This window comes from Anthonomus grandis, chromosome 12 (genome assembly GCF_022605725.1).
Source record: "Anthonomus grandis grandis chromosome 12, icAntGran1.3, whole genome shotgun sequence".
Lineage (NCBI taxonomy): Eukaryota > Metazoa > Arthropoda > Insecta > Coleoptera > Curculionidae > Anthonomus > Anthonomus grandis.
This window is the reverse complement of record NC_065557.1, coordinates 10,871,819-10,885,112: the sequence shown is the minus strand read 5'-3', so window position 1 is coordinate 10,885,112 and position 13,294 is coordinate 10,871,819. Positions and strand designations below refer to the sequence as shown.

The 13,294-nt window shown below is 30.5% G+C and overlaps 1 protein-coding gene across 3 annotated transcripts in view; it reads left to right on the top strand.

Moving 5' to 3' along the window:
- The first annotated feature begins 4,181 nt into the window (after positions 1-4,181).
- The window catches only part of LOC126743269 (peroxisomal multifunctional enzyme type 2-like), a 34,282-nt gene continuing 25,169 nt past the window's right edge, over positions 4,182-13,294 (top strand). Inside the window, exons 1-9 of one of the 3 annotated variants that reach the window (XM_050450276.1) lie at positions 4,182-4,285; positions 4,664-4,868; positions 8,710-8,862; positions 9,562-9,681; positions 9,909-10,105; positions 10,162-10,355; positions 10,409-10,548; positions 12,675-12,865; positions 12,915-13,011. In XM_050450276.1, the coding sequence (XP_050306233.1) occupies positions 4,676-4,868; positions 8,710-8,862; positions 9,562-9,681; positions 9,909-10,105; positions 10,162-10,355; positions 10,409-10,548; positions 12,675-12,865; positions 12,915-13,011 (1,285 nt within the window). In that variant the 5' untranslated portion in view covers positions 4,182-4,285; positions 4,664-4,675. Of the gene's footprint in view, positions 4,286-4,418; positions 4,585-4,663; positions 4,869-8,709; positions 8,863-9,561; positions 9,682-9,908; positions 10,106-10,161; positions 10,356-10,408; positions 10,549-12,674; positions 12,866-12,914; positions 13,012-13,294 lie in introns of those variants that run through there. The other 2 variants (XM_050450277.1, XM_050450274.1) reach the window with 2 other exon arrangements.

The following is a 13,294-nucleotide window of genomic DNA, read 5'->3' as shown; positions in this document are numbered from 1 at the left end:
TATCGAAAACTTTTCTTATACAAGCATCCTAAAACCTAAAAAATTACAACTTTATTGATTCATATATTTTTAAACTAGAAAATTACGAAAAAAAACACATTATAAAAAAAAACAAAAGAGGCTTAAAAATAAGTAAAACGGCTGCCAAAAACAGAAGTTTATAATAGAACAAAACCTTAGAACATTGAAAGGCCTTAGGATATCTTTGACACAGGCGACCATCAATGGTAATACCAAGGAACTTGCAGTTTTATTTTTTTGCAAGGACGACTCTTCAGTCCCTTTAAACCTCATAATAAAGGTCTTACCGACATTCAACAAGCCCGTTTGAAGCACACCACCCCAATAACATTTTAAGATCCTCGAAAACTTGAGCTCTAATATCATTGCTTTGCTTTGCCCTGCAATCTCCAGAAGCCCAAGTCATTTACATACAGCAAAAGTAATAGCGGTCCTAACACTAAACCTTGAGGTACTCTAGACTTATGGGATCTAAAAATATCAGACCAACCCCCAGATACTGTAACTCTCTGAGTACGATGTGATAGATAGGATTCCAGCCATTGCAATGCCATACCCGACAAACCATATTTATTGAGCTCAGGCCCGTTCCTGGGGTGTCAAGCGCCTGCGTGCATAATATATTTTGGCGCCCCTTATATTTATTTTTAAAATAGTAATTAAAAATAATATGTATGCATATAGGTATTTAAAAATAATGTATTTTTATTAAAGTTTACAAAAAGTTATCAAATAGAAACAAATTCTAAGCAAAAATACCTATTAACTAATTTATAATATACATATAAAGCAAGGATATGAGAAACAAATACACATTACAATAAAATACGTCTGGCTTTTAAAGATGCAAACTCGTTTATCATTTCATTGTGATCAATGGCTTCACAAATCTGGTTTTCAATCGAGATAATTGCTAAATCCGATAATCGTTCTTGGGACATAGAAGTTCTTAAATAATTTTTTATAATTTTTAATTTCGAGAAACTTCTTTCCGACGCCACCGATATAGGTAAACACAAAAATATTCTGAGGGCTATAAATAAATTTGGAAACAAAGATATTAGATTACTTTTGGTAATATAATTTAAAATGTTTATAGGTGAGTCTGCATCGGTTTTAGATTTAGGGTTTAGAGTTTTATAAGACACGATTTCATTATGCAAATCGATTCTAAAATCGATCAACGTCTTTATATATCTTTTCTTCTTTTTGAATTTGCAAAGCTAAATCCATGTCTAAATCCATGCACGATAATCTTATTACTTCGGAATCTAAATTTTAAAAATTTTTGAAAAACCCAAATAAATCATTAAGAAATTCCCTCAAAACGTCTCTGTAAAGATTGAATTGTGGTATCCAAAATTTGATAATAAAAATGTATTTTAAATTGTTGTTTTGGATCGAAAACAGTTTCATCAGTACTTTCATATGAAAACTGATTTTTGTTTTTTTTTGTCGTACTAAGAGAAACACTGGCGCTACATCCATCTTGTGGGCTTCTGCTACAGCTTCACTGATAAAAACATCAAAATCATTATCAGACCGTTTTTCAGTAAAATAACTAATAACATTTTTGACTCCTTTATAACATTCATCCAAATTTAAACTTGGATTTTGGAGCATCTTGCTTATCATATTAATTTTTAATAAGAAATCATGCCAAATTACAAGAGAACAAATAAATTAAAAAGTTTTGATTTTAGCTAATAATGACTGTGCCATGTGTTTCGTATTCATTTCTTTTGAATTATCTTCTTTTAAAAAATGTAAACTTACACAAATTTCATATAATTGATATCTTAAAGGGCGAATAGCATTAATTCTGCTTTCCCATCTTGTTTCATTTACTGATTTTAGCGTCAAATTTGATAAATTCTTTTTTAAAATGTCCCATCTGTAAGGCGAAGCTGAAAAAAAGTTGAACAACTCTTGGATAATGGAAAAAAAACCAACAGTTTCATATGTAATTTTAGCTGCATCATTAACGGTTAAATTTAATGTGTGGGCTGAACAGGGCACAAACATTGCTCTGGCATTAACATTTCGAATATGAGTTTGAAGACCTACATGTTTACCAGACATATTTGCACCATTATCGTAGCCCTGACTTCTCATATCCTGTAAGTCTATATCAAATTTTGGAAGTATTTGTTTCGTTAAAAATGTGAAAAGTCCTTCGCCTGTTGTATTTGTAGCTTGAAAAAACCTAAAAAATGTTTCCTAATTTTGACTTCTTGTGATGAGCAATGAACAAATCGTATAACAAAAGTAAGCTGCTCAACATGGCATCAGGAGTTTCATCTAAAATTATAGAGTAATATTTTGCTGTTTTTAGACAGTTTAAAATTTCACGCTGAACATTTTTCGATAGTAAACTAATTAATTCATTTTGAAAAGAAAAAAAACCAAACGAGTTTTTAGTTCATACCATTTTTGTTCGAATTTCAGATGTTCCATACTATTTTCGTGACGAGAGAGATTAATAGATAAGTGTATCCAATTAGAATAACCAAACATTAGTTTATGAGACTGCAGACTAAAATTTTACAAAAAATATAGAAAACAGCATTTACTTTTTTTGAATAAACTAACCAATCCCTATTTACTTTCTCGCTGTTTGCCAATGTTCTCATATATTGCGTGGTTGAAAATTTTCTGCCAGTTTCATCGACGGGGAAGTTTTCTGTAATCTGAATAGCGCCTTTTGAGACAATTATTTCAGTTAAACGGTGACCTAAAAGATTTGGCCACGTAGCGGGATCGTAAAAATCAACATCTACTGCTATGACCGCTTCAGTAACATTCCCTTTATAAGTATTTGTTTCTAAAATATCTTCTTGTTCAGTATAGACGTTGATGGCTGTTGATGACTGATTATCAATGTGTAATTGTTCAGGTTGAGGATAAAAATTAAAATTTCCAACCTTTTGCATGTGTTACATACATAATTTTTTTAAAAACATTATTTTATATGATATTGAGTTTATTTAATTTTATATTAACATTTATCATATTTAAAATTTATTGATAATCAGTTTTATTACAAATAATACATACTTACTTGCAATACTCACTTTGCCAAACACTAAATTCAAAAACAAAATATGTAATTATTAAATCAATATTATTAACTAAACACTAAACTGACTACGTTTTTATTTTAATATTTTACTAGGGTTGCCGTTGCCAAATGGATACTGAAAACAAGCAAAAATTAGAGGCGCCCAAAAAAAAAACAATAAACAAAGCCCGACTCCAAAGGTGCCGCTATCGACTAAAACCGAGGAGGTTCTTGCAATAATCAATGTCCCCTTAAACTTATAAACATTGATATTGTTTTTCTTTTGAGTTTAATTATATAGATAATAGTAGTATTCTACATAATATAAGTCTCCTGCTTTTACGAAAATTATAATAAAAAATGGACTTTGTTTATGACAGACGTGTCGATGAGAGATCAAATGTGCGCCCCTAACTTTTGCCGCCTGCGTGCAGTGCATTCGCTGCATACCTGCCAGGAACGGGCCTGATTGAGCTTAGACAATAGTATTTCATGATCTATACAAGCAAATGCCTTGGATAGATCACAAAACCATATCCGCTCTGACCCTCCAGATTCAAGGACGCAACATTTGCGGCATCATCGTTCAGTAAGACTTTTAGAAATAAACTCAGGAGACTGTGAAAGACCATGCAAGAAAGGATCTTTATGGTTCTAAAGGGTTTGTGAATTTTACAGTTATTAGAAATATTCGATTGCTAATTTTTTGAGTGCTGATTATTTCTTCGAATGTAAAGTAAATAGTATTTACGAGTGTGTGGAACAAACTAGTGATGTGCTAAATCCTGTATATGTATTTTTTATGTTTCGGTCTAAAATAACCCTTTTAATAAAAGTGAACCTATGTTCCTTCACAGTCTACTATTAAATTAAAAAAAACTACATCTTATAGTCTTTAAAAAATCAAATCAAACATTTATCATACAACGTTGCTTTAATTTACGTCCTACTGCCGTGCCGTAGGCAGCCCCGTGTTTATTTCAGCCAATCAAAACACTTTATTTTGACAGCTGAGAGACAATATTTGTTTATTTTTTCTCAAATCTAAAAAAAAAATTGGGAAATTTAGAAATTATCTTTTTTATTTAGTAATTAAAATACCGAAATTAAAACTGGTTTCTTAACACTGAATTGATAGTATTAATTCATTTTTCTGTCGGTAAGCTCCACTATTTCCAAACTTTCCCTTAAATAATTCCTAAAGTAAGTTATCATTGGCTGTGAAAGTTTAAGAAAGGTAGATCCAAATAGTTTATTTTTAATACTGGCCTTATCACCTACTGAGTACTAATCTTTCGAAAACATTTAAGTGTATTGTTTCACACTTTTTTACATTAATAATGTACTTTTACATTCTGCTTGTGGTGTCGATATGGCCTGGGTTCAAAGTTCAAGATAATGATTATTTTTAATAATTATGCGATTTCATAATGAGGTTTAGTAGCATTACTCGTTTTGCTTTGCAACTAAGGCAGAGTCGTCCTAAAATACCACTAAAAAATGTAGGTTTTTAGTTTTACTGTTATCTTTTAAATCTTATCTGCCATATTTTAACACTTATTTTCCACACTTATTTTTTAGTTCAGCAAGAAGATGGCAGACCTAAGGTTTGATGGAAAGGTGGTAGTAGTTACTGGAGCAGGGGCGGGACTCGGTAGGGCATATGCTCATTTGTTCGCCTCCAGAGGGGCTAAAGTAATTGTCAATGACTTGGGTGGTGGCCGACATGGAGATGGCAGCTCCTCAAAGGCTGCCGACACTGTTGTCAATGAGATAAGGAGTCAAGGTAATCTTCTTTTTGTTCTTTGTGTTTTTATTTGCTTAAAATTTGATCATTATTTTTTATGTAAAGTGCCATTACCAGGCATTTTTAAGTATTATATTGCCCACTTCTTAACTTAATATGTTATAAATGGGACATTGAAAATCATATATATATATACAGGGCAACTCATAGAAAACAGTCTAGCAAGGATTGTATTTAAGTTCATTTCTCTTCGTTTCTTTTTTGTGATATAAATACAAAATTAAATTAAATATTGACATAAATTAAACAGAAAAGTCAGATGCACAGCTAGATGCTATAACAATGAATTTTGTACATGAAAAGTTAAAAAAATTGTATAAACTGACTGTAAACCTTAAGGGGGGTCATGCTGTATAATAGTTTATACTCTACAAGTTGTTTTTAAAGACAGCCATAACTTAGGCCATCACAGAATTAGGTGGTATATTTTAAAATGTATGCTTCAAAAAATCATATAAAAATATTGTGTTTTAAAATCTGGTTGGTAACAGAAAACCATCTCATAAAAATATTTTATTACTTTTACAATATAATACCAGTTGTATGGAGCAAGATTTGTTCTTTGTAACATAGTGGTACTAAAAATACAGATTGGCTCTAAAACTATTTATTTATTTATTATTAGTAGTAAGTGCCAAAAAACTAAAAATTGCAAAAGTGCCACCAATTTTCAAATTAGGTAACCCTGAAAAAGTATCAAACCACCATCCCATATCAGTCCTTCCTGTATGTTCAAAAATATTAGAAAAATGTGTTAATGAAAGGCTTCTTTCTCATTTGTATAAGAATGGTTTTTTTTATAAAAAAATAATAATGTATTTCTGAAGAATAAGGACACTGAAATTGCTGCATTAGACTTCATTTCAAAATTGCAAGAAAAAATTGACAAAGGGCATTTGTGCTCCCTGGTGTCCTTGGATTTAAGAAAAGTTTTATTAATGATTAGTGTTATATAATTATTATAATATCCTTTTATTAAAGTTAAAAGAGACTAGGGTTTGGAGGACACTACTTGATTAGTTTAGAAGCTGCTTAACAGATAGACACTCAATTATTAATGTCCATGACATGCTTAGTGATATAACTGCCATTATGTGTGGTCCCTTAAGGGTCCATGTTTAGACCAACATTCTTCTTAATATATTATGTATTAAAAAAGACCGGACCCCCTTAATAATTCATGAACCTTTATGAAAAAGTGCCCCTATCTATACATTATAGATCTATTTCAGATCTACATTAGGCAGAAAACTTTGGATATACAGGGGGCATCACAACAGTAGTAGAGACTAAAGTTACCATTTTTTTAAAAATTTTAACACAACTTTATGCTATATTTTACTTCACTAGCTTAAAAGATAGGATTGTTTAAAAAAGTAATTTATCAATAAAAATGTTATTAGTTACTTTTTAAACGTTTTTACCTGTTGACGTAAACTTAAACTTAAAAGAAATAAATTTCATAAAACAAATTATGAAAAGCATAAAATTAAAGTGATTGGCTAAGATTGTACAAATTGACCCTAAACACTGATAAATCATGCTACATGATGATAGGGCAGAAAAACATAAATAACAGTGAGATAATTTTATTGGTAACCAAATACTTAAAAGTCAATTAGTTGTTAAATGTGTAGGTTTATTATGTGAATTGTCACATTGTCATAGAACTGGCATATTAACAGTATTAGGAGAAAAATATTACCTTTTCTAAGAATACTTAGGAAGGTAGGATACTTAGTTGAAAAGAAAATATGTAAACAATTATATTATGCACATATTTACAGTCATTTACATTACTTAATAGGTTACTTATTAGGTATTAGGGATAAAGCATCAAATTATTATAAGTTCTTTAAAATCCTACAAAATAGAGCAACAAAAAACATATACTATTTACCACATTACCACATTGCTTACTCATAAATTCTAATTACTTCTTTATGTAAATCATATTATAAATAAAACCAAAGATTCCTATATTAAATTTGTTAATATGAATACATTCTTACTTCAGTAGGCAGAAGAGTAAATTGTATAGACCAAAAATACAAAGTAATATTGTATTAAAATCTGTTTATCATTATGGTGCTATCATAAGTTATATGATAGCTCACCAGGATATATAAGGAATCTCCACTGACAGAGTTTATGTAAAAAAAAAGTTAAGGATATTTTTAATATCTCTAAGCTAATAAAATTGTGTCATGGAATTTACTTGGGATAGGCACATTTTTTTTCATGTTGACTAAAAAGAAATATTAACCTTGTTTTCTGCATTTAGAGTAAGCTGATTTCTAAGATCATTACATGTATCATTTCGGAATCAATAAAGCTGTTTTGAATGAAAAAAAAATGGTGTATAAAGCCATCAATTCCTAATAATAATAATAACGTTTATTAATCCACATATACATATATGTTTACAAAGCTGTAAAAAAAACACCATTGTAACAAAAAGTGACAGACAAAATGTGGATTAAAAGGCATAATTTCAGCTTCTCAACGCAGTTGAGGGCTGTTGTAGCCTATAAAGTAGAATAATTTATCCAAAAAAAGTATCTAATAGTAAGTACCCAAAGAAAAATAAATAAATAGTGCACTAAAATCGAGGAAACACATTTAAAACATTTTTACATAAATAAAATGAAAAAGAGAATATACAAAAATAAAAACCTATAACAAATCCAAAATTTATATTTTTAAATGCATTGCTCTGTTTTTAAATAGCAGTGCATTTAAAAATATGAATTTTGGAAACTACGATACATTCAATACAATTTCAAGTATACAAAATTGATTATATCTATTAGATACTTAATTTAATGTTACGTAATGACTAGGATTAAGTGCTTAAGTCATAGTAACATGCAAAATAATACTTATCTCACATGAAAAACCTAGCAAAAATCCATGTCAAGCAGTAAATTTTTTTTTAAACCTGTCTGTCAGATGTTATAACTTTATTTGAACAGCAAATTTCTTATCCAAATATTTTATAAATCGATTCTTAACACTCCCATGTTCATAATGCTCATAGTTTAAAATGCCAAACAGCATTAGTAATATAGGGGAAAAATGCAGAGCTTTGGAAGTTATAGCTGAGTATTGGCTCCCGCATGAAAGAAGTCAAAAATTACCCCAAGATCCTTTACGGTCTTTAATAACTGTAATTGGACACCATCTACGTGATAGCTAGAGTTTACACTCCCAATCCCTATATAAAAACTTAATAAGTATAAAGTTAATTTATTAATATTTAGAGACAGGTAGTTCCTTCATGGAATTAACAATATGTTGTTTTGTTTAAAAAAATAAGAAATATCACTCACATGAAAATAATACTTTTCTATAAACTTTTGCTTAATAGTTATTTATAATTTTTAACTGATTTCCATTATTTTTCTGAACCCAACTTCCTTGTCTATTATAGAGGGCAGATTGACAAAGTAGAAATTTGTTGGAAAGCTCTAACAAAAAATTAAATTGTAGGATTGTTTACAAGGGAGGAAATTTTTTACATTGTCTATATGAGTTTATGAATATTATGATGATTGTCTATATGATGAAAATTACGGTCTAGGAAAAACCTAAAAGCAATTGAAATACTAAAAAACATTTGATGTTGTGAACAAGAGATGAGATATTGTGAAGCAGTATAAAAATTATAAAAAAGGGGTCATTATAGGAATATTATTAGTTTGAAAAACAGCCTAAAAAATGTCTTAAAAAATATAATTTAATATGACCTATTAAAAAAATTATAAAAAGCTCTGTAATTTATGACATTAATATTAAATTACTCCTTTCATTTTTCTAGGGGGTGTAGCTGCAGCAGACTATAACTCGGTAGTTGAAGGAGAGAAAATTATTAAAACTGCCATGGAGAATTTCGGCAGGATTGACGTGTTGATCAATAATGCGGGAATTTTAAGAGATAGGAGCTTTCCAAGAATCTCCGACCAGGATTGGGGTGAGATCACTTTTATTTTATAATACATTTGAATTTGCACTGATTGTTTTCATATAGAAGTCGTACTTTTGTGGGTGTATTGGTCAATTGCTAAAGAAAACTAAATATTTGTTTCTCACCAACATTTCAAATTATATTTAATTCATTTTCAGATCTCTTGAATAGATAGAAAGAAATTGTGTTTAACATTTTTGTTTTTTTCTCTCTATTTTCTATTAATATTTGATGAAAAATATGAAAAAATAACATACATATTCTGGACTAACAAAAATTCTTAATTAAACACAACATAAGTGAAATGCTACATATTAAAAAACATAATACTGTTAACTTTAGACGCGGCACTGAAAACCTAAGTTCTGCGTACTCAAATCTAATTTATAAATTACCTTTTTACTAGACTACTACTTCGGTAAGTATTTTTGCCAGTTTCCTCCCTCCCCCCTCTCTTGTAGCTCTATGAAATGCTTACTGTCATCGTCTGTTAACTTATATTTTTTATAACAAATATTGATAGAAAATAGAGGAAAAAAAACAAAAATGTTAAACACCATTTCTTTCTATCTATTTAAGAGCTCTAAAAATGAATTAAATACAATTCGAAACATTGACTAGAAACAAATAGTTTTTCTAATACAAAATCTCTGGTCACAAATTCACAAGAATAACTAACACCTTGGGCCCTTTCTTTTCATATAGATTTGGTTCATGCAGTGCATTTAAAAGGCAGTTTTAAAACCACCCAGGCAGCCTTTCCCATTATGAAAAAGCAAGGATTCGGTAGAATTATTATGACATCATCAAATTCTGGTTTATATGGTAAGTTATTGGGACTTCAAAAATGCATATTTTGATAATTTTTTTTTGTCTTTGTATAAACTTAAATATAGTGGACTTTGGCAGCTTATTATTATAGATAACACGAACTAAAGTGTTTACATTTTAAATGTATTTTTAGACCTAACTTATTTTGACTTGACAGATATTATATTTAAAAATATTTGTACATACATTTGATGCCATGAATTTATATTAACAAATTATAGGAAACTTTGGCCAAGCAAACTACTCAGCGGCCAAAATGGGTCTTGTAGGCCTAGCTAAAACCATAGCCATAGAAGGCTCTAAAAACAACATTTACTGTAATGTTATAGTACCCACTGCAGCCAGTAGACTAACTGAGGATGTTTTACCCCCAGAAGTTTACAAAGAGCTGAACCCTGAATATATAGCCCCAGTTGTGGTATGTGATGCATATTATTTAAATTAAACTTGTGCTCTGAAAATTAATAATTTTAGGCTTATCTTTGTCATGACTCTTGCCAAGAAAATGGGTCTATAATTGAGGCTGCTGCAGGCTGGGCCGGAAAATGTACCGTGTTAAGGTCGAACGGGGCTCTTTTAAGGTCTTCAGTGAAAGATAATGTTACTATTGAAAAAGTGCAGCAAAACTGGCAGAAAATTACTGACGTTAATAATGCTGGAATACTTGGGTAATTTTTATGATAAAATGATGCTCTTAAACTGGTTCAATTTTAACTTTTAGGTCAATCCAAGAAGCGACTGGTGCCCTAATTGAATCCTTGGAGGGTCTGAAATTAGGGGAAACTGCCGCCAAGAACTCCAACGAGTTTACTGCTGATTTTGAATTCACCAACAAGGACGCTATTATCTATGCTTTAGGAGGTAAATTAGTTGTTACTGCAAATCTTGTTTTATACACAGGGTTTCCATCTATAACCTGACAGATTTTAACTGCTTATAAGTCGAGAACGGAAAATGAAAACAATGTGCGGTTTTCACAGAATTTCATTAATATTTTTAAAGTTTTTTTTTGACATTGTTGCCAGTTTCAAAATTTACCTGAAATAGGAAGAAAAAAATTGATTATTTTCAAAGGCCGATTTCTCAAAAATTTTAAATGTAACACCCTGTACTTTTTAATTTCACATGAAAGCCTGTTAAATCCCCTTTCCGAAAATGTATAAATTGTCTTAAATTCATTATTTTTTTTATAGAGCCAATTTTAGTAAATGACACCTTTTTGAAAATTTCCCTAATATACCTAATATATCCTTTCCTATATATAATCCTTTCCTAATATATAATATAATAAATAAATACCTATTAAATAACATTCTCGGTATCAAGTGACAACAATAACAATTGTAGCTTGTCACGGAGGCTGTGAGTTACACAATTTGTTTTGTGGGCTTCTATTACTGTCAAATCTTTTTAACGTCATTCGTTGGGCAGTCCCAGTAATTTAATTTCTATATGTATTTTTGCATTTTTTAAAGATTTTGAAAGGTTTAAATATGTTTATCACCCGGGAAAAGGCACGTTGCCTGTTATTATTTAGTGAATGCAAATCAGTTACGCAGACAAGAAGAAGATTTAGGCTGATTTTTGAAAGGGCTCCACCTTCACGCAATTCTATACTTCATTGGGTACGCCAGTTTTACAGTTAAAAGAAAAGTTAGAACAAACCTAAATGCACAAGATAATCTGTTGGATGATATTTTGCTGGTAAAAGAAGTGATGTCCTTAAACAATCACCAAATATCTATTAGGAAGATAGCTCAAACGACAAATATGTCAAAAAGTAAAGTACATAAAATTCTAAAAATAATTAAGTTTAAACCCTACAAAATTCAAACTTTCCAAAAAATAGAAAATCGCGCCCTTGAAAAAAGATATTTAATGTGCGAAACACTACTAGATCTTTTTAGAAATGAGCCGGATACCAATTTAATAATGTCTGATGAGGCAACATTTCACATCAGTGGTCGAGTAAATAAGCATAACTGCCGAATTTGGGGAGATAAAAATCATCGAGTGTATAACGCATTTGAAAGAGATTCTCCTAAGCTGAACGTTTGGTGTGCAGTATCGAAATCTAAAATTTATGGGCCATTTTTTTTCAAGAAGCAACAGTGAATGGAAACAATTCTCAACTTCAGCAGGATGGAATTTTAGACACGGTCTACTTCCAGCAAGACGGTGCACCACCACACTTCTCCAGGGTCGCAAGGGATTCCTTAGATATTACTTTTGGAAACAGTTGGATAGGGCGAGCAGGTCCAATCGAGTGGGCACCTTATTCTCTCGATCTAACCATTCCAGATTTTTGTATATGGGGATATGTAAAAGACCGTTGCTACAATCCAGCCCCAAGAAATTTGGATGAACTCCGCAACAACATAGTAAACGTTTTCAACCAAATTACACCGCGAATGCTACAAAACGTTTCGGCAACTTATTTCTCCGTCTACATTTGTGTTCCGAGCAAATTTCTTAGTTATAAATTAAAATTAATTTCTTCAATTGTTTGTTGTTAAAATTGTTGTAAATAGTTGTAATTTAATACATGGAATAAATACTTTTTATAGACATGGCAATAGTTAAATAGTTAGGCAAATTATTTAATTATGATCATGCTAAAGCGATACATAGGCAATTACCAGAAAATGTTCATCAATCACGGAATATGTATTGTAGGAAAATTTTCAAAAAGGTGTCATTTACTAAAATTGGCTCCGTAAAAAAAAATAATGAATTTAAGACAATTTATACATTTTCGGAAAGGGGATTTAACAGGCTTTCATGTGAAATTAAAAAGTACAGGGTGTTACATTTAAAATTTCAGGTAAATTTTGAAACTTGGCAACACTGTCAAAAAAAGCTTTAAAAATATTGATGAAGTTCTGTGAAAACCGCATATTGTTGTCATTTTTCGTTCTCGACTTATAAGCAGTTAAAATGTGTCAGTTTATAAATGGACACCCTGTATTATAATCCTTTGTTTTTAGTTGGTGCATCTCTGGGAAGAAATAAGGAAATTAAATACTTGTACGAGAGCCATGAGGAGTTTTCTGTGTTGCCCAGCTTTTTCATTTTACCGGCGTTGCAAGCATCTTTAGAAACCACAGTGGTTTCTGAGGCAATTCCCGGTAAAGAAATTGAACTTTCGCAAGTTTTACATGGGGAGCAATACTTGGAGGTAAACAATTGTGAAGCTTTAGTCCTTTTTACTTGAAGATTTTTTTTAGATTTTAGGTGACCTGCCCATTGAAGGTAAAATTATTCAGAAATTAAAAGTAGCAGAAGTACTGGATAAAAGATCTGGCGCTACTATTACAGTGAACGGTAAGTTCTTTTTTAAATTTAATTTTTAAGCTGTCAATTATATTTCTCATGATATATACAAACTACTTGATTCTCTTAGAAATTCCTAATTCTTCTCTCTTTAATTATTTAGCGAATACTTAGCATATTTGTTGTTACTCTCAGAAATGGCATAAATCTTACATACTTTCAACATTTGAGCTTAGTTTTTAATTTCCAGTATCTCAGTCAGTAGATCATACTGTTATATTCAATTTTTAAAAATAACATATGATTCAAGTGTGACCAATAAATATAAATCAAG